Consider the following 27144-nt stretch of genomic DNA (forward strand, 5'->3'; position numbering starts at 1 on the left):
TATTTCCCTTCTTAGTTACTTTGTTTTTAGGGTTTTTAAAAAAGATTTATTAATGCATTTTTTGTATATGAGTACACTGTTGCTGTCTTCAGACACACCAGATGAAGGCATCGGATCCCATTCCAGATGGATGTGAACCACCATGTGGGTGCTGGGAATTGAACTCAGGACCTCTGGAAGAGCAGTCAGTGCTCTTAACTGCTAAGTCATCTCTCCAGCTCCAGATACTTCCCTTCTTTGTCCTCAGACATGAACCCTCTTTTCTAAGTACAAGGAGTCTAATGTCCTCCACGAATTTAATTTTTCATAAAATATAGAAGAACGCTGATTCCAGAGAATTTTTGCCTCCAGCCAGACCTGACATACACCCTCTCTGGGACAAGTGAAAGTGACCACAAGCCTGGATCCCTGCTGGAAATTTAAGGAGATGAAAACAAGGTAACCAGAAATCAACGCTGACAGCAGAAAGTACTTACACACATTTGCTACAACACTGCCACCAGCCATTCCCAGCTGCTCAAGCTCTCAGGTAATCTCGAAAACCCTGACAGGAGCCAAGTAAGGATTATACTTCCCACCCAGTTCTGTGCTTAGAAGGTAGCATCCATACAACCATACACATCTATGAAGAGAGGACGTCAGTACCCCTCTAGAAGGGTTGTGGTAAGATCAAACGCAGACACTGATGAATCTGGAGCTGGTCTTCTCTTAAACATTATGCCCCATTAATTACAGCCCCTTAAACAGGGTTCAGGTCACAAAGACCTTGACGAACCTTTATCTAAGCCTCACCAAGGATTACACATAATGTTAACTGTAGCTTATTTTTGTCTTATACATGGATGTGTTTCTGAACTCTACTTAATTTCTTAGGAGATTTCCTAAGGAAAATTTCATACGTGCTTTTCAACTGTTGACATAAAAACCTATTCTCATCTTAAAGAGAATAAATGATTGATTCTGGAGCCATTTTGGGTGACCATGACCAGAGAATACAGATTTAGGTTACCCCAAATTCCATGTTCCAATGTGGAAACAGTTTCCACATTGAAATGTTAGTTTTACAGAACACAGAAAGTCATAAGTCACGGTAGATTTAAAAATACGTTTGTGGGTACATTAGGGGAGGCAGAGCAAAATGGGAAAAGCTTTCCTACAGGCCCAAGATACTATCTGGTGACATTCTTGGCTTTGGGGTTGGTTAGAGGTAGTGATCTCCTTAATAGATTCCAAACAATTTCTATTAGTCGCAGGATATTAGTTCCGACACAGAGGTAGACGAGGAATGGAGGAATGTGTGTTCCCGAGGGCTAGAACTAGTCCAAGATAAGGGAATTAGCCTCTGAACCTGCCACATTCCAATGTCTGCACAGGACTGAAATCCTAGTCAATCAGTCTCTGCAAACACAGCTTCTTCAGAAGTCTTTACAAACTCATGAAATTTTAAACATTTCCAACCTCCACTAAGCATGTTTACTGCAGTCACTTGGCTTTAAAACCTGCTTTCCCAAAAACTGATGAAAGGTCCTTGCTAAGTTGTTTGGTGATTGTACAATCAGAACTGGGTAATATTTATTCACTTTGACAAACGTTTCCCAGAGAACTCACCTTGAAATTCTGCTTCCTGGTCCAGGTTTAAAAAAAATTTTTTTAGAAGTCACTTTTCCATGGGCACATACAGACAGTAGACACCAGATAGCTATACAGTGAAATGTAAGGTCTTGTGACCATCCCATTGATTTACTGCTGTCCTGTTCTGGGTACTATTTACAAAAATCCCACTTAACAGAAAATTTAATCTACTACAGTCTTCAGTTCTCTATATAAGGGATAAAGTCAACATAATGATTTTAGTCTTTAGTCACAGTTTCAATTAATATACAATTTCAATTAGAAACAAGAATGGGTACCTTTGAAAGTTTTTTTTTTATAAGATTTATTTATATAAGTACACTGCCACTTTCTTCAAATACACCAGAAAAAGGCATCAGATCCTGTTATAGATGGTTGTGAGCCACCATATGGTCTCTGGGAATTGAACTCAGGACCTCTGGAAGAGCAGTCAGTGCTCTTAACTACTGAGCCATCTCTCCAGCCTTGTAAAGATTTTATTTATTTATTATAAGTACAGTGTAGCTGTCTTCAGATACACCAGAAGACGGCATCAGATCCCATTACAAATGGTTGTGAGCCACCATGTGGTTGCTGGGAATTGAACTCAGAACCTCTGGAAGAGCAGTCAGTGAGTGTTCTTAACCACTGAGCCATCTCTTATACATAGATAGTAGTTTCCCCCTCAAAGGCACTAGTTCAGTTCAAAGAGTCCTGGGAAATATCATTTTGTATCAGTAAACAATATTCCCCTAAAGTCACATTTATAGACAGCAAAATTGCTAACAACACAAATGTGCTTTGTTCCTACTGGCTGAGCCCAAGTCTGCCAATTGCCTGCATCTCAGACTGGTTTCTCTAGTAGGTATGCTTTCTCGGGGTGCTTGAAGGCTGAAGTCGTTTGCTTTCAGTGAAAGACAAGGGAAATGAAGAAATGGTTGTATGGAGGCAGTTCAGGTTTGGAGAACAGTCTATGTGCATCCTGATTCTCCTAGAAACTGATTTCATAACGGTTATCACGACTAATTTTGGAAGGAAGCTGTTGTAAGCTGGTGGGATGGACAAAGTCCTGACTGCAAGTGTTTGCACTCATTTGAAGGCAAGGATGCCCAGCACTGGGAATTAAACCTCCTTGGAAGTAAAGATAGTTGGAGATCCCAGAGCCAAATCAGCTGGTTCCTACTTCAAGGCCAAGCTATCTCAGGAGGGATTTTTTGGCTATTCACAGCACTCAAGTTGCAGGAAAAACGTTCCCTGCCAGGACACCCTTTGTAAACTTTATATACTTTGTAAACTTTGTAAATCTTCAAGACAGCAAAGTGGCTGTGTCCATGCACCTGAGGAGCTCTAGCAATCAGGTCCCTCCCAGAGACCACCTCAACTCTCATAATAGTTGTTTCCAGGTCTGTAACATTCACAAAGTTTATCTCCACCTCCTCAGTAAAACCCACCCCATATTCTAATTTTATGTGAAAAGTCTAAACAAAAGCCACCAATCCCTAAACAGGAAAACTCACCAATACCTGAACTCCCACAACTCAGGACATGAAATCCTACCAACCCTCAACCTGGAAATCTCTGCCCTAGAAAGCCCTGCCCCCTAAGAAACCCTATATAATGACTGTAACTGCTTAGCTCCTGGCTGTTGGCTCCTTTTCTGGGAGCAGAGGCAGCTGATTTGTGATCCTCGGTCCAGAAGCAGCAAAGAGGAGTTGGACTCAGGCTGCTGAGCTCTTCAGTTGAGTTGGGGATACTGCCCATCCCTGTAAGCTGTAATACTGACGGAGCTGGTTCAGCTGGGGATAATCCCCTGTGGAAGCTGCAAGACTGAAAGAGAGAAGACACTAGGATGAGGCTGCTGAGCTCCCCATCTGTGGGGATATGGCCACCCCAGAAGCTGTAACACTGAAGAAGGAACTGAGATGAGGCTGCTGAGCTCAGCTTAACTGGGGGACACTCCTTTCTCCTCCACTTGGAGCTGCAACACCTAAGATGGCTGAGGTGATGGCTGCCGAACTCCTTAACTCAACTGAGGAGCAGACCTATAACACTGCATCTGGGCTGATGGTCCCTGAGCTCAGTTAGGGATAGCCCCCCTGGAGTCGTAAAGCCACTGAGGAAGCTTTCTTGGAGGTATGTGGCCTCATGGGCTCGCAGATCTAGGAATGTCCTTCCATAGGGTCACTGTCCCACCTCACACTTGTGCAATTCTTGGGCTCTAGTGTCTGACCAATGCCCTTCCATTGGAGTATTTCCTACCATCAGAGCTGTGTAATCCCTGGGTGTCCTGGAACTCATTCTGTAGACCAAGGTGGGTTCAAACTCAGGTCCCCTTCCCTCTTTCTGAGTGCTTGTATCAAAGGTGTTTCATCACCACCCCACTAGCTTTGTCCTTTTAATACGCATTTTCTCTGTCTCTACTAGATCACTAAGGGATTTCTAACTCTGGCCTGAGTGGAAATGGTTTAGGGTCATTTAGAGCTCATCAAAGCTGATGAAAGGAAAAACCTCCAGTTCAAATTACCTGCAATTGTTCTGAGTCTGTGCCTCAGGAGCCAGGGTGGAAAGGTTGAGTCTTACTTTCTCAAGTTTCCCTTATTGGCTTCAAAACTGCTAGCTGCTGGCCTGAGGATAAGCAAGGTGGCAGTTGGACCAACTGATTGTCTTTTAGCTCAGCCATGGTAGCAAGGTGCCCAACAGCTTCCAGTTCAAGAATCAAGTTGCTCCATGTGCAAAGGACTTGGCTTAGAGGAAAATGACAGCCAGGACTTAATAGAGAAACCGTGCCTCAAAACAAACAAAATAGGTCAATGCTGTGACTATGACAAATGTAAACCTCTCATTTTGGGTGATACATATGCTAATTTTTAATTATTCTGCATTGCATTCATACATATAACATTGCTGTAGCCTATAATCAGAAAATTTGTCAATACACAAGAAAAACTACTGATAAAACTGAATTAAATATTATCTGTGGCATATGTAAACAATCCATTTGGGGGTGTGCCTAGACTTTCTTGCCACTTTCCTAATTTATTAAGGAGTCTTAGGAATTTAGGATTCCTACAGGAAATGTCAGGTCAGGAATGAAAATGGACCATCTCAACAGCCCTGATACCTGACATTGGAGAGACCTACTTCCCAACTGTTCTAACACGACTCCATAGCTCTATCTACAGGGATGTGTTCCCAAATCTTAATATTTTCTGTAAATTGTAACATTGTGACCAGCAAGGTGTAGATAGATTTGAGAGTGTCTCTCTTCCCATTTTTTGGTTAAAACAGAGTTAGGTTTCACATTCATGTATAAATGTTTTGTTTCTTGTTAATGCATCCTGGGAGAGGGAGGAGGAAAGTTTGTAGAGCCAGCCCAGAAGAAGCCACACTTGGTAATTGGGAACAGAAATCCAGTTTACTTGTGTCTGTTCCTTGTAGAACACCCCACTTCTCTGACACTGTTCCTAGGGCCAGTGGTTGTTCACATGTCCCGGGCAATTGTTAGGACACTAAATTTGAAGCTCAACCCACAATAACTAAAAAAAACAAACTATAGAGATTCAACCCAGATTTCTACTTTAACTATCCCCCCAGATGAGTGGGATGCCCAAAGAAATATGAAAACTACTGCCTTGGATTACCTGCTATACTACTGTTTCTGGGATTTTCAGAGCAACAGGTCGGATGATTCCAAAGTATTAAATTTGCTTAGTGGGGCTGGAGAGATGTCCCCAGAACACTCAGATTTAATTCCTAACACCCACATGGCACCTCACAACCATCTGCAACTTCATTCCCAGAGGATCCAGCACCCTCTTTGGGCTACTATGTGCACTGTCTGCATTTATTGTACAGATAGATGTAGTTGCAGGCGAAACACAAGCACACTTTAAATTTTCTTATGAAGAAAAAGTTTTGGATTTTTAAATGTTCACTTAGGTTTTCTGATGGGTGTCAGATTTTCTGCTGTAGATTATATTGGCTAGAAAAAAAAAACCCCACAAAGAACTGTTACAGGTACCTATTAAATACACAAGCCAGCGAAACCCATGCATGCTGCACTGCTGTTCAAAATACAGGTTACATACAGGGTTTCACAGGCAAGGAGCAAGACTATCCGAATAGGTCCTGGATTTTCTATAGAAGCCACTAGTTTGGATCTTATGTGCTATTCGGCTTTCCAAATAGCTGCTGCGCTTGGAGCTAAAACAAGAAGGAAAGGTGGGGTGGGGGGCGTGCACAGAGAAGAAAGTTTTGCCTTTGTTTCCTCCTAAACAGATGTTAAAGGCTCACATCAGGGAGGGCTGGTCGCTGACTTTTTCAGTGTAGTATCTCTAGCTAGAGCTCTCAACATCTCTGTTTACAGGATTAATGGCAACAGGCAGGAAGTAAAGATACATTTATAAAGTCTAATTCCTTTTCTTCACCCGATCCTCTAATGCAATCCTCGGAACACAGCAGGAGTGGCAGCTATCTTCAATGCCATTCAGTCATTCCCCCCAGGATTTGAATTTGACACTAGGGACCCAAGTAATCCCACCAAAAAATAATGCAGCGCCATTTATGTATGAGTGCCGTGGCAACCCAGTTTTTCTGGCATCTCGTTCTCCAATTGCAGGCCTTCTCTCCTAGCGCCCGCCCCACACCTGCCCCTGAAGACCAGAAGACCACCAATCGAGACATCAACACACCGGAAGCAGCGACAAGAACCACTCCACTTCCCGGGACGTCATCAATGGTCGTCTGCAGTTTAGTCCAGCTCTTAAGCCCTCCTACCCCATCCCCAACCAGTGGTCCCTACTCTTTTCGGATACCCTATCTCCTCGCCACTGGTAGCTGCCCTCCTCGCTTTTTTTCTGGCTTTGAGGCGGGAAAACACACTGTAATTTCCCTGCTGACCGTCTCCCCTTAGGCGGACTGGCGCTGCCCTGTAGCCCCTGGACTCCGGCAACAGCGCCGGTGGCCGTATCGCATTAGCTCCCTTCCCAGAGGCCTCTGCGAAGGTCGCCCACCGAGAATCTCGCAGCATCCTTCCGGGGTCACTCCGGACACAGTAACATACTACAGATTCCCCAGCCGGCTCCAACCTCCAACCGGAGCAAACCAAGCCAACTCATTTCTTGAAGCTGGGCATCTTTTTATGCTAAATCACATAAAATGCCCGACCTTCCCGTTTGTCATTTGTTCGAGGTTGACTCACAAGGTTATCGATCATTCTGAAGTGGGAACTCATTTTATTGTGTGACTAGTTTAACCTGGCTCATTTAAGCTGCTGGACCAATCCCGACACTCAGTGTGCCAGTTCTGATGTGTTTACCTTAAATCTGTAACTCTTTCTGTTCTGCTTTTGGCGTTTAGTGCCAAACTCTCACAGCAAGCCTGGCATATAGGGCCCTTATAGAAAGTTGAAATCTCCATTCACCTTTATAATGCTTGTGTGTTACAGGTTCTGAATTTTATGTGAGATTTGAACTTAGGTCCTCACTCTTCAACCGCGAGTACTTTCCTCACTGAGCTATCGTTCAGACTATGTTCAAACTATGGCATCTTTTACATGAATGAATTGATGAGATTGAAATTCCCTGGCTTCCTCTTCCAAAGACTGAACGTATTAGCCGTACCTACCACTAGTGTATTCACGAGAAGAGAAACATTTTATAGCACAAAGTTAAAATTTAAAAAAAAAAATCACATTTCTTGAAGTTGACAGTATTGTCCTCTCACCTAAGCTACTTTGGCCAATAAATAGCAGGTTATAAAAGTTACTAATCCAGACAATAAGGCCAAACACACCTTGTTTATTTCATCCAATAATATTTTTTTCCTAACTGTCTCATTGAAAGTGCACTCTCTGATGGTCATTATTAACCTTGCAGATCCCCTGTTGTATGTTAATAATAGTAGTGGACCTGCTGTATCTGGGGTACCTAGACTCCTTCAACCCCTTTTCATGTATACATTGAGACACAATTTCATTTCTTTCCCAGGCTGACCTCAAACTTGTGGTCATATTACCTTATTCTCTCAAGTTAGTAGCACCACAGGTGTGTGTCATCATGTCTAATGATGTCCTGCCTTTTTAAACTTTCTTTTATGATTTCGTTTCAATTGATTTTTGCTGCAAGCTGATCCTGCTACCCATGGCTCCTGAGTTGTATGCCTAGCTCTTAGCAGGACACTATCCACTGGATCCAGTTAGGATTCCCAGAGATATCTGTACAGTTCCTGTATTTTTCTGTAGACTAAGGTGAGCTCTGAAATAATATATAGAAGTGCTCTAAATGTCCCAGGCCAGCGAGTTGATCTGGGTCTTTATTTGCCAGTATATGGTTCTTGTTTTCAAAGTGCCCATCACTCAGCTACATACTCTTGGCTCTTCTCAGCTGTAGGAGACTGTGCTGTTTCTGTCATGGATTCTCTCTCTCTCTCTCTCTCTCTCTCTCTCTCTCTCTCTCTCTCTTTCTCTCTCTCTCTCTTTAAGATTTATTTATTTATTATATATGAGTTCATTGTTGCTGTCTTCATACACACCAGAAGAGGTCATCAGATCCCATTACAGATGGTTGTGAGCCACCATGTGGTTGTTGGGAATTGAACTCAGAACCTCTGGAAAAGCAGCCAGTGCTCTTAACCGCTGAGCCATCTCTCCAGCCCTGTCAGTAGATTCTTAAAAATAGACCTCCTGTGCTTTTGAAAGGACTCAGTCCTTTCCCATTATTACCCCTCAACCTTCCTATGGGAGGATCGATAGCTATAATGATGTTCCTGCTTACAATTCATTATAACTGACTTATCTGACTTAGGGTCACAGTGTTCATTTATTTCTTACATGAATATCCCCCTCCCCTCAAGGCTTTTTCCTACCTACGAAGGGGTGGCTATGGAGGAAGGAAGAAGGTATGGATCTGGGTGTCTTTGTGGAATACTTTCTGGAGGAAATCAGGTCTGCAGTGTGATCGTATCCTCAAATACTCCAAGGCAAAGAAGATAATCAGTGAGGAAAATGTATGATGTCAATAACAAATGAACTTATGCTTACTCTTTTATATACAAAGAATAGTTTAAAACACATTTGCTCTTGTGTGGCTGTGAATGTGTGTGCTTTCTGAGGATTAGCTATAAAATGAAATGCTAGGAGACTGTCAGCTTAGTGGGAAGCTCTGAGATAAGCGGGTCTTTGATGTGAGAAATAGGTGGACCTTGTGGTCCAAAATCAAATGAGCCAATTATAACAGTGGTGACCAGCAATGAAGATGGCATATTTTCCCTCATCAGAGCTATCTGGAATCTCTATCAAAATGATACAATCATGTCTATGTGCTTAGGATACTGGCTCCTGACATTGTGAGCACAGACAGAAATATAACTTTCCTCACAAAGACAGGTTGAGAGTGGTGATGGGAGAAAGTTGACTCCTTTGAATGCTACATATGGTTTATTTTAATTTAAGAGTCCACTGACAGGACAGGACAGGACAGTCTCCTACAGCTGAGAGGACAGGAGATACAGCAAGGTAGGCAGCACATGGCTTTTAAAGCAGGAGCCACACAGTGGTAAATAAATACCTGGACCATCAACTCATTGGCTGAGATGCTGGCCTGGAAAGACTTTTGTTCTCAGGTTTTCAGAAGCTAAAAGTAGAACCTAGGCTTGTGGAATCCCACTTATGTGCCCTCCTCATGAATGACAGCAAGCTGCACCTGGTAGAGAGGCAGACTTCCTTCTCACCATCTTGGGAAGTTTCTTGTTCAGTGAAGAAAGAGAAATTGATTCCATTCTTTTACAAGGTAATTCTAAAGAATGGAACTCTGTGTGTGGAACACAAACCCTTTGCAAAAGCAATCCCATTACTGAATGAGGTCTTAGGTTGCTCACAAAATGGAGGAATGAGTGAGTGGTGAAGTTTCTTTTTCAGAACAGATAGTGCTGGGCACACAGGGTTAGTTGTATGGGAAGGAGGCCATTAGTAGAAAAGGAGATGGGATGTTTGTGGCGGTGTTTTGGAGATAAGATTTCATTCACTTTTCCAAAAACATTGGTATTACCTGGAACCACTTTTCCTTCCAGGGACAGTTTTCGGTTCTCAGCCTCTGTTGCTATGCACCAGCTTGCCTCTGGGTTCAAAGCATGATTTGGGGAAAAGGGCCTGTGTAACTATGCCCTGCAGATGCACTGGGAGTGATTGGTGGAGTGCAGGAGCAGAGAAGTATGAACAGCCTTAGCAGGCAGGGTGGGAGATCTTGGCATCATTGTGGAATGCTTTCTGTGAGAGAACATTTCTGCAGTGCAATTATATCCTTTAGCAATATGAGGGAGGGGGGTTGGGGATTTAGCTCAGTGGTAGAGCACTTGCCTAGCAAGTGCAAGGTCCTGGGTTTGGTCCCCAGCTCTGAAAAAAAGAAAGAGAAAAAAAACAATATGAGGGAGGGAACAGAGTAGGTAAGGCAGATAGTCAATGAACAAAATATGTGATGTCAATACCACACTTGATCTTAGCCAAAAGGCTGAGAAGCGATGTGATGTCAATACCAAATGAATTTTAGGTTTACCTTTTTTTTTAAAGATTTATTTATTTATGTATGTATTTATTCTATGTATGTGAGTACACTGTAGCTGTCTTCAGATACACCAGAAGAGGGCATCGGATCTCTTTACAGATGGTTGTGAGCCACCATGTGGTTGCTGGGAATTGAACTCAGGACCTCTGGAAGAGTAGTCGGGTGCTCTTAACTGCTGAGCCATCTCTCCAGCCCTAGGTTTACCTTTTTAATGTTCAAAGAAATTTTTAAAAGATTAGCTCTATCGTTTGTACTGTTTTGTAAATTATTACATGCTTTTTTTTTTAAAGATTTCATTTATTTATTATATGTATAATACACACTGTAGCCGTCTTCAGACACACCGGAAGAGGGCATCAGATCTCATTACAGATGGTTGTGAGCCACCATGTGGTTGCTGGAATTTGAACTCACGACCTCTGGAAGAGCAGTCAGTGCTCTTAATGCTGAGCCATCTCTCCAGCCCACCTGCTTTCTCTTTTAACAAATTAGAAGCTTAAGTCTTAAGAAATGAGAACCAAAATTATAATCACACATGTATGGTGAAAAGAAGATAACAATGTGGCTTAATGTTTTCAATAGGCGTTTCTGGAATTTTCTAGCCACAATCCCTCTGTATCCATCACTTTTAGAATCTCTTAAATCCAAAGTATTCCCAATTCATCTCTAAGATACAGAGAAGAACTGAACCTTGATGTATTTGTATATGGAGTGATAACATTTGAGATAAAGAAACCATGACACGTACAGTATCATAGTGATACATACACACATATAGACATCTATATCTTCTGTGTCTAAACAGGTGGCATTCTTCTGTGGTTTTGATGACAAAAGCAAGTGCTTTGACACTGACTTATAGTCTTAAACATTTATTCGACTTATTTCCCCAGTGAGAAACATTATTTGTACATATTGAAAAATAGTAAATGTATGTAACACCTTTTTGTCAATGTAGATATAAATTAATCTTGGTTTCTTTTTTCTTTTTCCTTCCTTCCTTTCTTTCTTTCCTTTCTTTCTTTCTTTCTTTCTTTCCTTCTTTCTTTCGAGACAGGGCCTCACACTGTAACTAAGACAGGTCTCAAACTTATGTTCCTTGTTCCTCCTTCTTTAGTCTCCTAAGCACACACATACATGTATATTAACATATGCATATAAAGACTGGAGAGGCTGGAGAGATGGCTCAGTGGTTAAGAGCACTGACTGCTCTTCCAGAGGTCCCGAGTTCAATTCCAGCAACCACATGATGGCTCACCACCATCTGTAATAGGATCTGATGCCCTCTTCTGGTGTGTCTGAAGACAGCTACAGTGTACTCATATAAATAAAATAAATAAATCTTTAAAAAAGACAGGAGAGGGCTGGAGAGATGGCTCAGCGGTTAAGAGCACCCAACTGCTCTTCAAGAGGTCATGAGTTCAATTCCCAGCAACCACATGGTGGCTCACAACCATCTGTAAAGGGATCCGATGCCCTCTTCTGGTGTATCTGAAGACAGCTACAGTGTACTCAATATATAATAAATAAATAAATCTTAAAAAAAAAAGACAGGAGAAAGAATGATTAATATATGGAAACAAAATACTATGTGATATAGATATTCTCAAATAAATCTATTTTTTGTGATGGCACATGAAGTCTACTGTCATGGTTTTACTGCTGTGAACAGACACCATGACCAAGACAACTCTTATAAAAGAAAACATTTAATTGGGGCTGGCTTACAGGTACAGAGGTTCAGTCCATTATCATCAAGGTGGGACACGTGGCATTGTTCAGGAAGATGTGGTAATGGAGGAGATGAGAATTCAACATCTTGATCCAAAAGGAGACTGAGACACTAGGCCTAGCTTAAGCAGAGCAGACCTCAAAGTCTGCCCCCACAATGACACACTTCCTCCAACAAGGCTACCCCTCATATTAGTGGCACTCTTTATGGGCCAAGTAGTCAAACACATGAATGTATGAGGGCCATAACCTATTGAAACATGACATCTACTCTGACCAAATTTCCTACAGACATTTCATTATTAGCTCTAGACATGCTGGACATTATACCCCTCGGCTGCTTTATCTTGGATAGAAGAATTTATATACTTTGATGAACATTTCATCATTCTGTCTTTCTAACTGGAAATATATACAGGTGGCTTCTGAATTTAACTAGGTTTACATTAAAAGTAAAAATATACATTATTTAACTTTATGTGGCTTATCTCACTTATCATGTCTACCACGTTCATGTATGCTCTCAAATAACAAAACTTTCCTTTATAACAGTTTTTGTTTCATTGAACATAAGCAATGATCCATCCATTTATATGTCAACAGACGTTAGATTAGTCACATATTAGCTGTTATGAGTAGTGTTTTGATAAACATTGCTGCTATTATACCCTTTTAGTTTGTGACCAAAAGAGGAATTGGATTGCTGGACCACAAATGTCTGAGGAACTGCTACACCATTCTGTATAATGTCTTTATCAATCTACATTTCCACCAACAGTGTATAAGGGTACTGTTTTTTGTACATCCTGGCCAAAATTTGATATCTTTTATTTCTTGATAATAACTACCCTAGCAGGTATAAGGGTGGTATCTGGGTTTTATTTTACTTTAATTTCCCCAATGCTTATTGGTGGTGTACATTTTTACATTTGTATGCTTGTTGGTCATTTGTAAATCCTCTTTGGGAAAATGTCTGGGGCTGAGGAAATAATTCAGTAGTACACCATACGTCTACCATTCACAGAGCCTTGAGTTCAATAATGCCATCAACTAGAATGAATGTTCTAAAATAGACACGAATGGTAAAATATTTCAAAGTCACCTCAGAATATCTGATTTAGCTTAGCAACATCAACTGGCAGGACTAGTAAAGAGAATGTTGGTCTTAGTCCCTTCTATAATCCCTGCAGGCAAGGTGGCTCAAAGTCTAAAAGCATTTATCATAGTCCAAGGAGGCAAAAAGCCTGGAAATGAAGTCTACTCTTTTTTAAATATTAATTTACTTATTTTATGTGTGTGAGTACCTGTTTCTGTCTTCAGACACACCAGAAGAGAGCATGGGGACTGAACTCAGGACCTTTAGAAGGGCAGTCAGTTCTTGTAACTGCTGAGCCATCTCTCCAGCACCAGAAGCCTACCGTTAAACTAGGGGTGAATGGCAAGTGCATTTTACTGGTTCCTGATGAGTATGTAGATGGATCTTGAATATGTGTGTCTTGGCTGTGGCTACATGAGGCTTATAAAATCAGATATAGATATCTCACCTTTTAAGCAGAGCTGTATGCGAAGTTCGACCCAAAGGCACTGATGACCACCAACAGTGCAAGAACAGTTGGGGATGTTAAAGAAGGAAAGACAAATTTAGGTTTGGCAGGGTTTGCTAGACTCTCTCTGAGTCAATCCACAAAAGCTAAGCTTTGTCCTCTTAGGACATATGGAAGCTGTCCTGATGTTGGGGGAACGGAATATCAAAGTCAGAGTTAAATTAGGAAGAAGGTGTCCAAATTTCAATTCTAAAAACTAAATGACTGTTTTGTAGCTTAAAGTTATGGCTAATCAAAGCCATAAAATTTCCCCCAGTGAAAGGACAATTGTGATTTATTTCTTCTACAAGGTACGTCTCATAACCAGTGTGAATTCAGAGAAAGTGGGAGAATTTAAATATATAGTTAAAGAATAACTTACACATCTGTGTGCTTTTCTGTGGTCAAGTGATTATCATGTGTCAGCCCCTTTCTGCAAATTCTTCTCGATGGAGGTGTTCCATCATTCAGCAAACACTCAAATAGTGGCCAGTGTTCAACTAGTGACTTTAGAATAAGGAATAGAGACAAGTTTTTTTTCTTTTTTACTGGTTATTTTATTTATTTACATTTCAAATGTTATCCCCCTTCCCAGTATACCCTCCATAAACCCCCTATCCCCTCTCCCTCCCTCTGCCTCTATGAGGATGCCCCACCCACCCACTCCCTCCCACCCCCCCACCCTGGCATTCCCCTATGCTGGGACATCAAGCCTATACCGGGCCAAGGGCTTCCCTTCCCATTGATGCCAGGTGAGGCCATCCTCTGCTACATATGCAACTGGAACCATGGTCCCTCCATGTGTACTCTTTAGTCCCTGGGAGCTCGGGGGAGGGGGGTTCCGGTTAGTTGATATTGTTCTTCCTATGGGGCTGCAATCTCCTTCTACTCCTTCAGTCCTTCCCATAACTCCTCCATTGGGGTCCCTGTGCTCAGGTGCTCTGTCCAGTGGTTGGCTGCAAGCATCTGCATCTGGATTTGTCAGGCTCTGCAGAGCCTCTCAGGGCACAGCAATATCAGGCTCCTGTCAGCATGTACTTCTTGGCATCAGCAATAATGTTAGGGTTTGGTGACTGCATGTGGGATGGATCCCCAGGTAGGGCAGTCTCTGGATGAGGTTTCCTACAGTCTCTGCTCCACACTTTGCCTCTGTATTTCCTTTTGACAGGAGGAATTCTGGATTAATATTTTGGAGGTGAGTGAGTGGCCCCATCCCTCAACTGGGGGCTGTGCCTATCCCCTGGATATAGTCTCTCCAGGTTCTGATGTCTCATCCTTTACTCCACATAAGGAACACTCAGCATTGTCTCCTTTAGAATATGGGCTTCTGGATGTAGATCGATCCTGAGAGACACAGCCAGAATACAGCAAATACAGAGGCGAATGCCAGCAGCAAACCACTGAACTGAGAACGGGACCCCCGTTGAAGGAATCAGAGAATGAACTGGAAGAGCTTGAAGGGGCTTGAGACCCCATATGTACAACAATGCCAAGCAACCAGAGCTTCCAGGGACTAAGCCACTACCTAAAGACTATACATGGACTGACCCTGGACTCTGACCTCATAGGTAGCAATGAATATCCTAGTAAGAGCACCAGTGGAAGGGGAAGCCCTGGGTCCTGCTAAGACTGAACCCCCCAGTGAACTAGACTGTGGGGGGGGGGGGGGCAAGGGGGGGAGGGTGGGGAGGGGAACACCCATAAGGAAGGGGGGGAGGGAAGGGGGATGTTTGCCCGGAAACCGGGAAAGGGAATAACACTCGAAATGTACATAAGAAATACTCAAGTTAATAAAAAAAAAAAAAGAATATGGGCTTCTAGGACTAAAGGCACTTTCCAGTTTCCTGCTATCGCTGCCCAATAGTCCTTAGTAACAGACTCTCTCCATGATTGAAAAGGACAGAAATGTTTCCCTCTGATGCCATAAAGATGTGCACAAAGATGTTCATAAAGTTACATGAGGTGGCTGATCCCAAGTGGTAAGATGGTGTGAGAAGGATTTATTGAAAGTATATGCACTGAACTCTGTTAAGCCAGGACTTGTATTTCTTCTCTTTTCATCCTAGCAGCTGGCCAAGTAACTACCTATAATTAGTATTTAAATTAGAATGCTAGAAGCCAAAATATCACTATTTGCAGATGATATGATAGTATATTTAGGTGATCCCAAAAGTTCCACCAGAGAACTACTACTAAACCTGATAAACACCTTCAGCAAAGTGGCTGGGTATAAAATTAACTCAAATAAATCAGTAGCCTTCCTCTACACAAAAGAGAAACAAGCCGAGAAAGAAATTAGGGAAACGACACCCTTCATAATAGTCCCAAACAATATAAAGTACCTCGGTGTGACTTTAACCAAGCAAGTAAAAGATCTGTACAATAAGAACTTCAAGACTCTCAAGAAAGAAATTGAAGAAGACCTCAGAAGATGGAAAGATCTCCCATGCTCATGGATTGGCAGGATTAATATAGTAAAAATGGCCATTTTACCAAAAAGCTTATCTACAGATTCAATGCAATCCCCATCAAAATTCCAATCCAATTCTTCAAAGACTTAGACAGAACAATTTGCAAATTCATCTTAAATAACAAAAAACCCAGGATAGCTAAAACTATCCTCAACAATAAAAGGACTTCAGGGGGAATCACTATCCCTGAACTCAAGCAGTATTACAGAGCGATAGTGATAAAAACTGTATGGTAGGGGTTGGGGATTTAGCTCAGTGGTAGAGCGCTTGCTTAGGAAGCGTAAGGCCCTGGGTTCGGTCCCCAGGTCCGGAAAAAAAAGAAAAGAAAAGAAAACTGTATGGTATTGGTACAGAGACAGACAGATAGACCAGTGGAATAGAACTGAAGACCCAGAAATGAACCCACACACCTATGGTCACTTGATTTTTGACAAAGGAGCCAAAACCATCCAATGGAAAAAAGATAGCATTTTCAACATATGGTGCTGGTTCAACTGGAGGTCAACATGTAGAAGAATGCAGATCGATCCATGCTTATCACCCTGTTCAAAGCTTAAGTCCAAGTGGATCAAGGACCTCCACATCAAACCAGATACACTCAAACTAATAGAAGAAAAAGTGGAGAAGCATCTCGAACACATGGGCACTGGAAAAAATTTCCTGAACAAAACACCAATGGCTTATGCTCTAAGATCAAGAATGGACAAATGGGATCTCATAAAACTACAAAGCTTCTGTAAGGCAAAAGACACTGTGGTTAGGACAAAACGGCAACCAACAGATTGGGAAAAGATCTTTACCAATCCTACAACAGATAGAGGCCTTATATCCAAAATATACAAAGAACTTACAAAGTTAGACCGCAGGGAGACAAATAACCCTATTAAAAATGGGGTTCAGAGCTAAACAAAGAATTCACAGCTGAGGAATGCTGAATGGCTGGGAAACACCTAAAGAAATGTTCAACAAAAAAAAAAAAAGAAATGTTCAACATCTTTAGTCATAAGGGAAATGCAAATCAAAACAACCCTGAGATTTCACCTCACACCAGTGAGAATGGCTAAGATCAAAAACTCAGGTAACAGCAAATGCTGGAGAGGATGTGGAGAAAGAGGAATACTCCTCCATTGTTGGCGGGATTGCAGACTGGTACAACCATTCTGGAAATCAGTCTGAAGGTTCCTCAGAAAATTGGACATTGAACTACCTGAGGACCCAGCTATACCTCTCTTGGGCATATACCCAAAAGATGCCCCAACATATAACAAAGACACATGCTCCACTATGTTCATAGCAGACTTATTTATAATAGCCAGAAGCTGGAAAGAACCCAGATGCCCTTCAACAGAGGAATGGATACAGAAAATGTGGTACATCTACACAATGGAATATTACTCAGCTATCAAAAACAATGACTTTATGAAATTCATAGGCAAATGGATGGAACTGGAAAATATCATCCTGAGTGAGGTAACCCAATCACAGAAAAACACACATGGTATGCACTCATTGATAAGTGGATATTAGCCCAAATGCTTGAATTACTCTAAATGCATAGAACACATGAAACTCAAGAAGGATGACCAAAATGTGAATGCTTCGCTTTTTCTTTAAAAGGGGAACAAGAACACCCTTGGGAGGGAATAGGGAGGCAAAGTTTAGAACAGAGGCAGATGGAACACCCATTCAGAGCCTGCCCCACATGTGGCCCATACATATACAGCCACCAAACTAGATTAGATGGATGAAGCAAAGAAGTGCAGGCTGACAGGAACCGGATGTAGATCTCTCCTGAGAGACACAGACAGAATACAGCAAATACATAGGCGAATGCTATCATTAAACCACTGAACTGAGAATGGGACCCCCGTTGAAGAAATCTTAGAAAGGACTGAAAGAGCTTGAAGGGGCTCGAGACCCCATATGAACAACAATGCCAACCAACCAGAGCTTCCAGGGACTAAGCCACTACCCAAAGACTACATGGACTGACCCTGGGTTCCAACCTCATAGGTAGCAATGAATATCCTAGTAAGAGCACCAGTGGAAGGGGAAGCCCTGGGTCCTGCTAAGACTGAACCCCCAGTGAACTAGACTGTTGGGGGGAGGGCGGCAATGGGGGGAGGGGGGGGAGGGGAACACCCATAAAGAAGGGGAGGGGAAGGGGTTAGGGGGATGCTGGCCCGGAAACTGAGAAAGGGAATAACAATTGAAATGTAAATAAGAAATACCCAAATTAATAAAGGTGAAAAAAATAAAAATTAAAAAAAATAGAATGCTGTGTTATCACAGTGTATGGAAATCAGGGAGATGTGTTCTCATTTCTTAACCAGAAGCCTGCCCTGAATGATGTCAGTTGTACTATCCTTCCAAGCTCCTAGAGTACTCATTTTAAAAGCCTGACCTGTGAAGATTTTAAGATGCATTGAAATTGAAAAACAGGGGCTGGAGAGATGGCTCAGTGGTTAAGAGCACTCACTGCTCTTCCAGAGGTCCTAAGTTCAAATCCCAGCAAGCACATGGTAGCTCACAGTCATTTGTAATGGGATCTGATGCCCTCTTCTGGTGTATCTGAAAGACAGCTACAGTGTACTCATATACAAAGTAAATAAGTCTTTAGAAAAACAAATTGTAAATTTTAAAAACTCACCCAGTAGTGGTCTCACATGCCTTTAACACCAGCGCTGGGGAGGCAGTGACAGGTGAATCTCCATGAGTTTGAGACCAGCCTGGTCTACAGAACAAGTTCCAGGACAGCCAGGGCTTTACAAAGAAACTCTGTTGCTAATTTTTTAACAAATTCTGACTACTGTTTTTATATTGATTTTACATTCTGGAACTTTACTGTAAGACTGTTAAATCTAAGCATTTTCTAGTAGATTTTATAGCATCTTTTAGCTATAGAATCATGTTGTTCACAAATAAGATAGTTTTTCTTTCTTTTTTTAATTTTGTCCTATTATACCTTTTCTTTTGTCTAATTGCTGCCATTAAGACTGAGTACTATACTGAATAACAGGGGATATGGATCCTTTTCTCCTTCCTGATTTTTACAAGAAATTATCTAAGCTTGTCTCCATTTAGTATAATATTGTCTATAAGTTTGTTGTATACCACACTTATTAGTTCGAGATGTGATACATCTTCCATCATCTCCAGGTCCTTTATCATGAAGACACCTTTAAGGTTTTGAGCAACCTGGTCTAAAGAGCAAGTTCCAGTACAGCCTAGGCTACAGAAAGAAACCCTGTCTCAAAAAAAAGAAAAAGAAAAAGGAAATCTAACCACAAATGTTGAAGAGGATATGAAGGGAGAAAGGAACCTTTATTCAAACTGCTACACAGTCAGTTCCTGTCTCCAAGAATAAACAAACAAACAAACCTTGAGATCCCACCCCAGTCAGAATGGCTGTTATCAAGAAATCTGGGACTAGAGCTTAGAAGGTAGGAGCAGTGGCTTCTCTCCCAGAGAACCTGAGATCAATTCTTAGCAACCATTTGGTGGCTCACAACCTTGAATAATGGCATCAGATGGTCTCCTCTGTCATGCAGGCATGCATGCAAATACAATACTCATATACATAAATAAATAATAAAAAATAAATCTTTAAAAAAACAACTGCCTGGGTGGTGGAGGAGCACTTGGGAAGCAGAGGCAGGCAGAGTTCTGAATTTGAGACCAACCTGGTCTAAAAGCAAGTTCCAGTACAGCCTAGGCTACAGAAAGAAACCCTGTCTCAAAAAAAAAAATAGAAAAGAAAAGAAAAAAAGAAAGAAAAAGAAAAAAGAAAAAGGAACGAAAAAAAAAGAAAAGAAATAGGAAAACTAACCACAAATGTTGGAGAGGATATGAAGGGAGAAAGGAACCTTTATTCATTGCTAATAGAGTTACAAATCAATGCAGCTATTATGGAAATCAAAATATTAAATATCATATGATCCAGCTATCGTACTACTGGACATATACCCAAAAGACTTCATATCCTAACCCAGAGCTATTTGCACCTCCATGTTCATCATTCACCTGTTTATGATAGCAAAGCAATGGAAACAACCTATACATCATCAACAAATGGTCAAATAATAAAAACGGTACACATACAAGTTGGAATATTATTCAACCATAAAGGAAAATGAAATCATGAAAATTTCAGGAAAGTAAGTGGAGTTGGAAAGTATAATATTAAGCAATATGACTCAAACTAAAAAGAAAAAGAAATCCTGTTCTTCCTCATATGTAGACTAGCCTATAAAATAGGCATTATATATGTGTGTATGTGTAAGAGATTATTGCCTAATTTTAGGAAAGAGACCAAAAAAGGGTAACATTAATGACACGGAATGACATAATGCAGACAAAATGACACAAGTCATGAAATGATATGAAACTAATGTTTTCTGGTTTAACTGCCATACTAAAATTAAAATCATAATATTGTAATTGATAGTGAAGGTATAAAATGCTAATTGAAGCTGCAAGGCCTCAGAATGGCCATTCTAACCACATAGAAGTTGGCTAAGATGTTGAAATTTGCCATAATAGGAATTAATTATTGCCAATTTACCTGTTTCCTTCCTGAGGAGTGGGAAATCCAAAGTACGTGTGGCTGCTTCCTGCGACTCTGCTCTTGGAAAAGCTTGTATGTACGTGTGTACAGTCATCTTCAGCTCACCTACAGGACAGACAACTTTAGGTCAAGAAGTGTGGATTTATTTCAAATAATAAATGTGCTTTTATAGCGTTAGAAACTGGAATCAGTATAAAATATATTTGTGAAATGTAAAAGAGAAAATGTTTGCCCAATTGACAAAAGATTAAGTACCTGCTGATTTTATAAAAGAATTTATTCAGTTTCATGGGGAAAATGAAAAACGACGGAAATGGAAAAACATTAAATGGACTCTGTGTGTATGTGGACCTGTATGTTTCTAATTCGGTGAACTTGGTGGGATTTTTGTCGTTATTCTTGTTAAGTCTGTTTTTGAGGCATGGGCTTACTCTGTAGTCGACACTGGCTTGGACCTCTGTAAGTAGCCCATACCTTCCTTAAACTCACACCAATCAGGACTCAGCCTCATGAGTACTGCTATTACAGTCTTTGAGCCACCATACCCAGCCTCCAGAACCTCAAAAATAGCCCACAGTTGCAACTGTATCTTCGGTTTAGACCAGGACTAACTTCTAATCTTATTAGAAATGTGCTTGTTTATAGCCCAGGAGGAAAACGATGGCGACAGAAACAAAAACTCCAAAGCCCTGGAGGTTTGGTCCCATTCAAAGCAGTGGATAGCTTAAGTTCCTCTTTTCCCCTGTTGCGGCTGAGTGCTGATACAGCTGCAGTCCTCACTTTGACCAGGAGATGGCAACCAAGCGGTACCAGCTGTACATTTTCATTGCTAGGGTAAACATTTTGCAGAGAAACAGATGCCGTGAAGGGTTTATGGTACTAATACTCTTATTTGGAAATGTCAGACGTATACTAAATCTCTTACATTTACTATCGACCTCAAATCTACGAAGCATTCTCTGACCTATCTTTTCTGTATTCTGTGTAAATGAAGATACACACATTCCACGAAGATCAGGATATTTATTTTCCATCACCATACCCTTGGCACGGGACTTTTAGACCTTTCTTCAACCTGTCCTATGCCACCTCCTCTTCAGGATGCTATGGGACAGCTATCTGGACCCCACTCTGGAACTCTGTTCCTCTGTCACTCGGGGCCATTGGGCTGCTCTTATGTCTGCTTGTGAATGTCTGCCAAATCCCATAAGAGCAAGCTCGTGTTTCATAGTGTGATTTTACGATATTCACCCACTCCTGTAATTTTCTTTTAGACAGAATTAGAATCATTTTTGTATAAGCTAGTTTTAAACATAGACACTTAATCTCCTACGCATTATGTAAAATGCTTTCCAAGACACATTTGGTCACGGGGTGAAGTGGCGCCACCTTATGGTAGAAGTCTGTCCTGCAGCTTGAACACCACTGAGTAGGAAGGTAGAAAACAGTGGCTGTTGCCAAGCCATCTTCAGAGTTTTGATGAAGTCTAGGTAGAATAAGGGACAGCCCTAGTGTACAGGAATACTATGGGCCAACAGACAGAAAGTCTGGCCTATCATTGTGGACAGAAACTTTTACATGAAAGCAAATATTTTACTCTTTGAAATTTCTGGGTAAATACTGCCTGCTTTTCTTGCCTCTTTTGATTTCTCTTTTCTCCCCAATTCCACATTGCCTTCCCCTCTCCCTTACCCTCCCCCCTCCTCTGTCTCTTCCCTTTTCCTCCTCCTGTCCTCCTTTCTCCCCTCCCTTCCGCTCTCCTGACAGAGTCTTCCTGTACAGCCTACATAGGTCTGGAATTCATTATGAAGCATAGGCTACATTGAATCACTGTCTCAGTGCTCCCTGAATAATGAAATTTATATGTATACAGAACTGTGACTGTCTAGAGCAATATATTTCTATAACATTTTAAACGAATTTTCAAGGAAACCTCCTGTTCATTTTTGTTGGCTGAGTGTTTCACTGTATGGATGTTCCACAGTATACTAGTGATGAAAATGTTGTTCTTTAAGTAGTTTTGAATGACAAAACAGTATATGTAATACTCTGCTGCTGACTAACACATATATTCAAATATATATGCATCTCTGTTAATGCAAAACACCCTAACCCATTTTAACAGCATTTGTTGCATCATAATTGATAAGCCATTAGTGAAGAAATATTCTTACATCCTGATTCTCATTATAACTTCTTTTGCTGTTTCCAAAATCCCTACCTATGGAAGTGACACAGTAAATTTTAACAAAACCATGTTGTTTGGTATATCCTGATATTCCCTGTCATAGGCCTTGCAGTGAGAGGCATTTTCAGGGTACATACACTGCTAAAGGGCATAGTTTAGGAGCAAGCTCACGTGACCATTTACAACAAGAGATGAGTGTGCCCTGTTTGAGCCCAGCAAACCAACTTAGAGAATTCTAATATTCTAAAAGAGCCGTCTGGTATAGGTATATCTGTGTGTGAGAACATGTTGGGGGTGAGGGGGTGAGGAGCACATTTCCCTCTGCTTCCTTCTTCCCTTTCAGTGCTTTTGTGTCCTGTGTAGAACCATTTCTCTGTGTGAACCTAAAAAAAGAGGAATAGAATGCTTTTAACCAGAGCTTCACCAGTATCTCTCATACTGCCATGAAAGTGCATTTGAGCAAGCAAAATTGGTTGTATAAGGGCATGCACCTATTTACCCTAGGGTAGGCACTGCTGAATTGACACTAAGAGAAGGTAGCGCCATTTGGACTACTTGAAGACAAAGAGGTGTAGTTCTAGATTCTGTTCAAAGACCCCTCCTCCACTGCCACAGTTGGAAAGATGTGAAGTAGTGAATTATAAAGTGGCTTGCATTTATTTGTTTGTTTATTTATTTATTTACAAACTTAGCACCTGTTGTAGGAAGTGAAAATTATGATAACTGCAAAAACTGAAGCCTCCTCCTTCTCTCTCTCTCTCTCTTAAATTTTCTGTTTGGTATCAGGGCCAAAGAAGCACTGGAGCAGCAATCATCTTATACGCTTAAGTATAACATGATAGGTAAGGACTTACCCTCACGTTCTTAGAAGCAGAATCGGACTCTGGCCCAATGCTACTCCAGATAAATAAGAGGAGCTTTAGAAACTTACCATACCCAGTCTGCAGAAGATAAGACTACACAGCAGGGCCAGTACCGAGTTCACACAAAAATACCATCAGAAGAGGGATAGGAATAAATTGGTGGACCCTGTCGCCAACTGAACTTCCTGAATACAGTTTAAATATCCTATGGACAGCTAAGGACCTTTTACTGGGGAAAATCTTTTGACTCCTCATTTTGTTGCTTGATAAAATAAATATCAATTACTACTTGCTTTGTTGTTTTCTTCTTTTTGAATTTTAGTTGTACTATTAACATAGGACTCCCTTTTTAGGTTTGGCTCCCTAGAAAGAGAGCCTTGTTTATGGACATGACTTTTATATGTTAAAGTGGAGAAAGGCAAAGGGATGGAGAAAGGAAAATGAGACTTAGCTGGTGATTAGTTAATACCACCTAAAGACTCTGAAGATCAGTGCTCACACTTTGATAGGAAGGCACTGATTTTGTACCCTAGAACCAGTCTGCCTCACATCACATATCATACAGGTGAAACAGAGCATAATCTCTGGAGTAGGTGGCTCCCCTTTGGCTGGGAACAATAGTCAGAGATGGGGGCAACATTTTTCACAGCCAATACTCATGGTTAGGACAGGCTTCATGGGTGTGGCCTATGGTATAAATAACATAATACATATGGTGTCTAAGTTAGGCTTTTAGTGCTATAAACAGACACCATGACCAAGGCAAGTTTTATAAGGACAGCATCTAATCGGGGCTGGCTTAAAGGTTCAGGGGTTCAGTCTATTATCATCAAGACAGGAACATGGCAGCATCCAGGCAGACACGGGGCAGGCAGTGCTGAGCGTTCTACATCTTCATGTGAAGGCTGCTAGCTCAAGACTGACTTCCAGGCAGCTAGGGTGAAGATCTTAAAGCCCATACCCATAGCTTAACACACCTATTTTAACAGGGCCACACCTTCTAATAGTGTCACTGCCTGGGCCAAGAATATACAAACCACCGCATAATATATATATATATATATCAATCATAGCATAACAAACTCCTCTGCTTTTTGTTTTTTTGTCTTTACATTTTTTGAGACAGGCTTTCTCTGTATAGCACAGGCTGTCCTCAAACTCAGATCTGCCTGCCTCTCCCTCCTCAGTGCTGGGATTAAAGCCATGTTCCTCCACCACCGTGCTCATGTTGAAATTCTTAAGTTTTTCTTAAAATACCTGTAAAATACCCTTAGTTGTCCATGGGATATTTAAACCATATTCAGGAAGTTCAGCTAGCTAATCCCTGACTTCTGAAATTGGAATTACAGTCTTCCCAAAAGACATTTACAAGTGTTCTGCATTCACAGGAGTTCTGGGGTTCCTCTCTAATATCTTCACACTTGCACAATATGCACTTTAACCACTGAGCTATCTGGCCAGCCCTTACCTCCATTTGAATTCTGAGACAAGAATCCAGACTTTGGAGCAGAGAGGGCACCTAGAAGGGGCATCCTGAAAATAGAAGAGGGGTAAATCAATCCCCCAGAGAACTGAGATGACCAGCAGCCCACAGAGCACACTTGCCCTTCTTTTTGTCAGGCAACGAAGTGGCCAAGGCTTAGAGAGACAGGGCCCAGGCTGGAGACCTTAAAGGGACCCAGAGGTGAAGAAGGGACCTGAACTTTGCACAGCCAGACTCTGGGGGCCGGAAGAGGGGCTGGGGCTGACTGGGGCTGGGTCCGGGGCGGAGCTTTGGCTTGACGCAAATCGCACGTGACTAGCCCACGCAGGCTCACACCCCTCTCTGGGTCTCGGACCTGCCCTCGCTCACTCTCTTCTGCCCGCCATCCCTAACGGAGGCACCTGTTCCTGGTGGCGCAGCTCCTGGTGGCGCAGAGCACGCGGGCCCGGGCAGCGCGGAAAGCAGGAGGAGGAGGAAGAGCAGAGCAGGTGAGGGGGACAGCGGCTGGGACACGGAGCCGTCGTCGGTATCCCCAGCCGCCACCCTGGGCGTCGCAGCTCAGGCTGAGGCTGCAGGTGGCTGTCCCTGTGTGTGCAGCGGGCGGCTAGATGGGACCCGGACCGGGGCGGCGGTCCGGGCGGAGACCCCGGGGGACTAGGGAGCATGCGCCCCTGCGACAGCTTCCCATAGACCTGGGCATCCCTGCATCCGGGGGGACCCAGGGTGGTCGGCAGGGCAGGGCGGGCGGCCGGGACGGCGGCGGAAGAACCTGGGCGGTGGCGCTCTGGATAGCGCCACAGGTCCTCCTCCCTCCCACTCACCCATCCTTCTGGGTTGGTCGCAGGTCTGAGGACTAGAAGCTTCGCGGCACACCTGGTGGTGAGCATCGCTAGGAAGAGGAGAAGGCAAGGATAGGCCCAGGTAGGTGCTGGGGCAGGGCTGGGGGCTGAGAGGGGGAAAGGGAACGTGCGCAAAGCTGAGTCTGATCTCCCAGAGTTCAACTTTCCCCTACTTTTATCTTTTCTCCCAGCCCATGCTTCCGTCTTTTGTACCCGGAGGGGCCTTGGAAATGGGTGCACCCGGAAGATGGTAGCCTCTGGGGTGGGAGGGGTCCTGGCCAAGGCCTGTACGTGCGTTCTGTGTGTTGATTAGTCCACGAAGGAAGCAATCTTATCTCTCCTTTCCTAGGAGTAATGGCGTCCAAAGTCAAACAAGTCATACTGGATCTCACTGTGGAGAAAGACAAGAAAAACAAAAAAGGTGGGAAGTCCTCCAAACAAAGTGAAGAAGAATCCCACCATCTGGAAGAGGTTGAAAACAAGAAGCCTGGGGGGAATGTCAGAAGGAAAGTCAGGCGACTTGTGCCTAACTTTCTATGGGCCATACCTAATAGGCATGTTGATCACAGAGAAGGGGGAGAGGAGGTTGGGAGATTCGTAGGGCAGGTGATGGAAGCCAAGAGAAAGTCTAAGGAGCAACAGATGAGGCCTTACACGCGTTTCCGAACCCCGGAACCTGACAATCATTACGACTTTTGCCTCATACCTTGAAATCTAAGGTTTTCTCTGGGCTCATAAAATGGCTACTGTTTTACAAGCTTGTATTTTGTGGGGTATCTTTTCTGTAAACTTTTGGTGTTTCCACTTAACGATTTCTACGTAAACATTGTTTAATCGTTGCATTGAATTCTAAACATTCCTATCAGCATGGCAATTTAACCCATTTTGGAAAAAAAAATCTTTTTCGTAATTTGAAATTAATAAAGCAAATTTAAAAAGCAATATGTGCTCAGTCATCTTCTACCCCGGGTCTTAGATTTCCTCTCCCAGCTGCTCAGACACTGGCAATCCTTTTTTTTTTCATGTCCCCAGTTAATCAGTAAGGAACAACCAGACCTTTGATTCATTCCTTATGTTCTAACAATGTATGTTTAGTGTTTTTCAGAGAGTGACGTTAGTGTCTTTAGGAAAATAATGGTGCCACCCCTGTACACCCATAATCATAATGTAGACTTCCAAAACCTTAATTTTAACAAGGTCTCTATGTAATTCTAGAGTATCAGATTAAGCACAGACAAAAGCAGGATGAC

At 42.2% G+C, this 27144-nt stretch overlaps 1 protein-coding gene and 1 long non-coding RNA gene across 2 annotated transcripts; one reads left to right on the forward strand and one right to left on the reverse strand.

Annotated features, from left to right (window-relative positions):
- Positions 1–2090: 2090 nt before the first annotated feature.
- LOC116888999 lies at positions 2091–6292 on the reverse strand. Its single transcript, XR_004386359.1, has 2 exons — positions 4192–6292; positions 2091–3438 (listed from the first exon to the last, which is right to left on the reverse strand). It is a non-coding gene; the product is annotated as an uncharacterized LOC116888999 (long non-coding RNA).
- Positions 6293–25364: 19072 nt separating this feature from the next.
- On the forward strand, positions 25365–26836 carry Bex4 (brain expressed X-linked 4). Its single transcript, XM_032889762.1, has 3 exons — positions 25365–25543; positions 25900–25976; positions 26244–26836. Exon 3 carries the CDS (start codon positions 26249–26251, stop codon positions 26603–26605), a length of 357 nt encoding a protein of 118 aa, XP_032745653.1. The 5' UTR covers positions 25365–25543; positions 25900–25976; positions 26244–26248; the 3' UTR covers positions 26606–26836.
- The last annotated feature ends 308 nt before the right edge of the window (positions 26837–27144 follow it).

The sequence above is a fragment of the Rattus rattus genome, chromosome X, assembly GCF_011064425.1.
Source record: "Rattus rattus isolate New Zealand chromosome X, Rrattus_CSIRO_v1, whole genome shotgun sequence".
Taxonomy (NCBI): domain Eukaryota; kingdom Metazoa; phylum Chordata; class Mammalia; order Rodentia; family Muridae; genus Rattus; species Rattus rattus.

What these genes read in the sequence shown, in the direction of transcription:
- Bex4 (XM_032889762.1), top strand. Translation starts at nt 26,249, where the DNA reads ATGGCGTCCAAAGTCAAACAAGTCATACTGGATCTCACTGTGGAGAAA.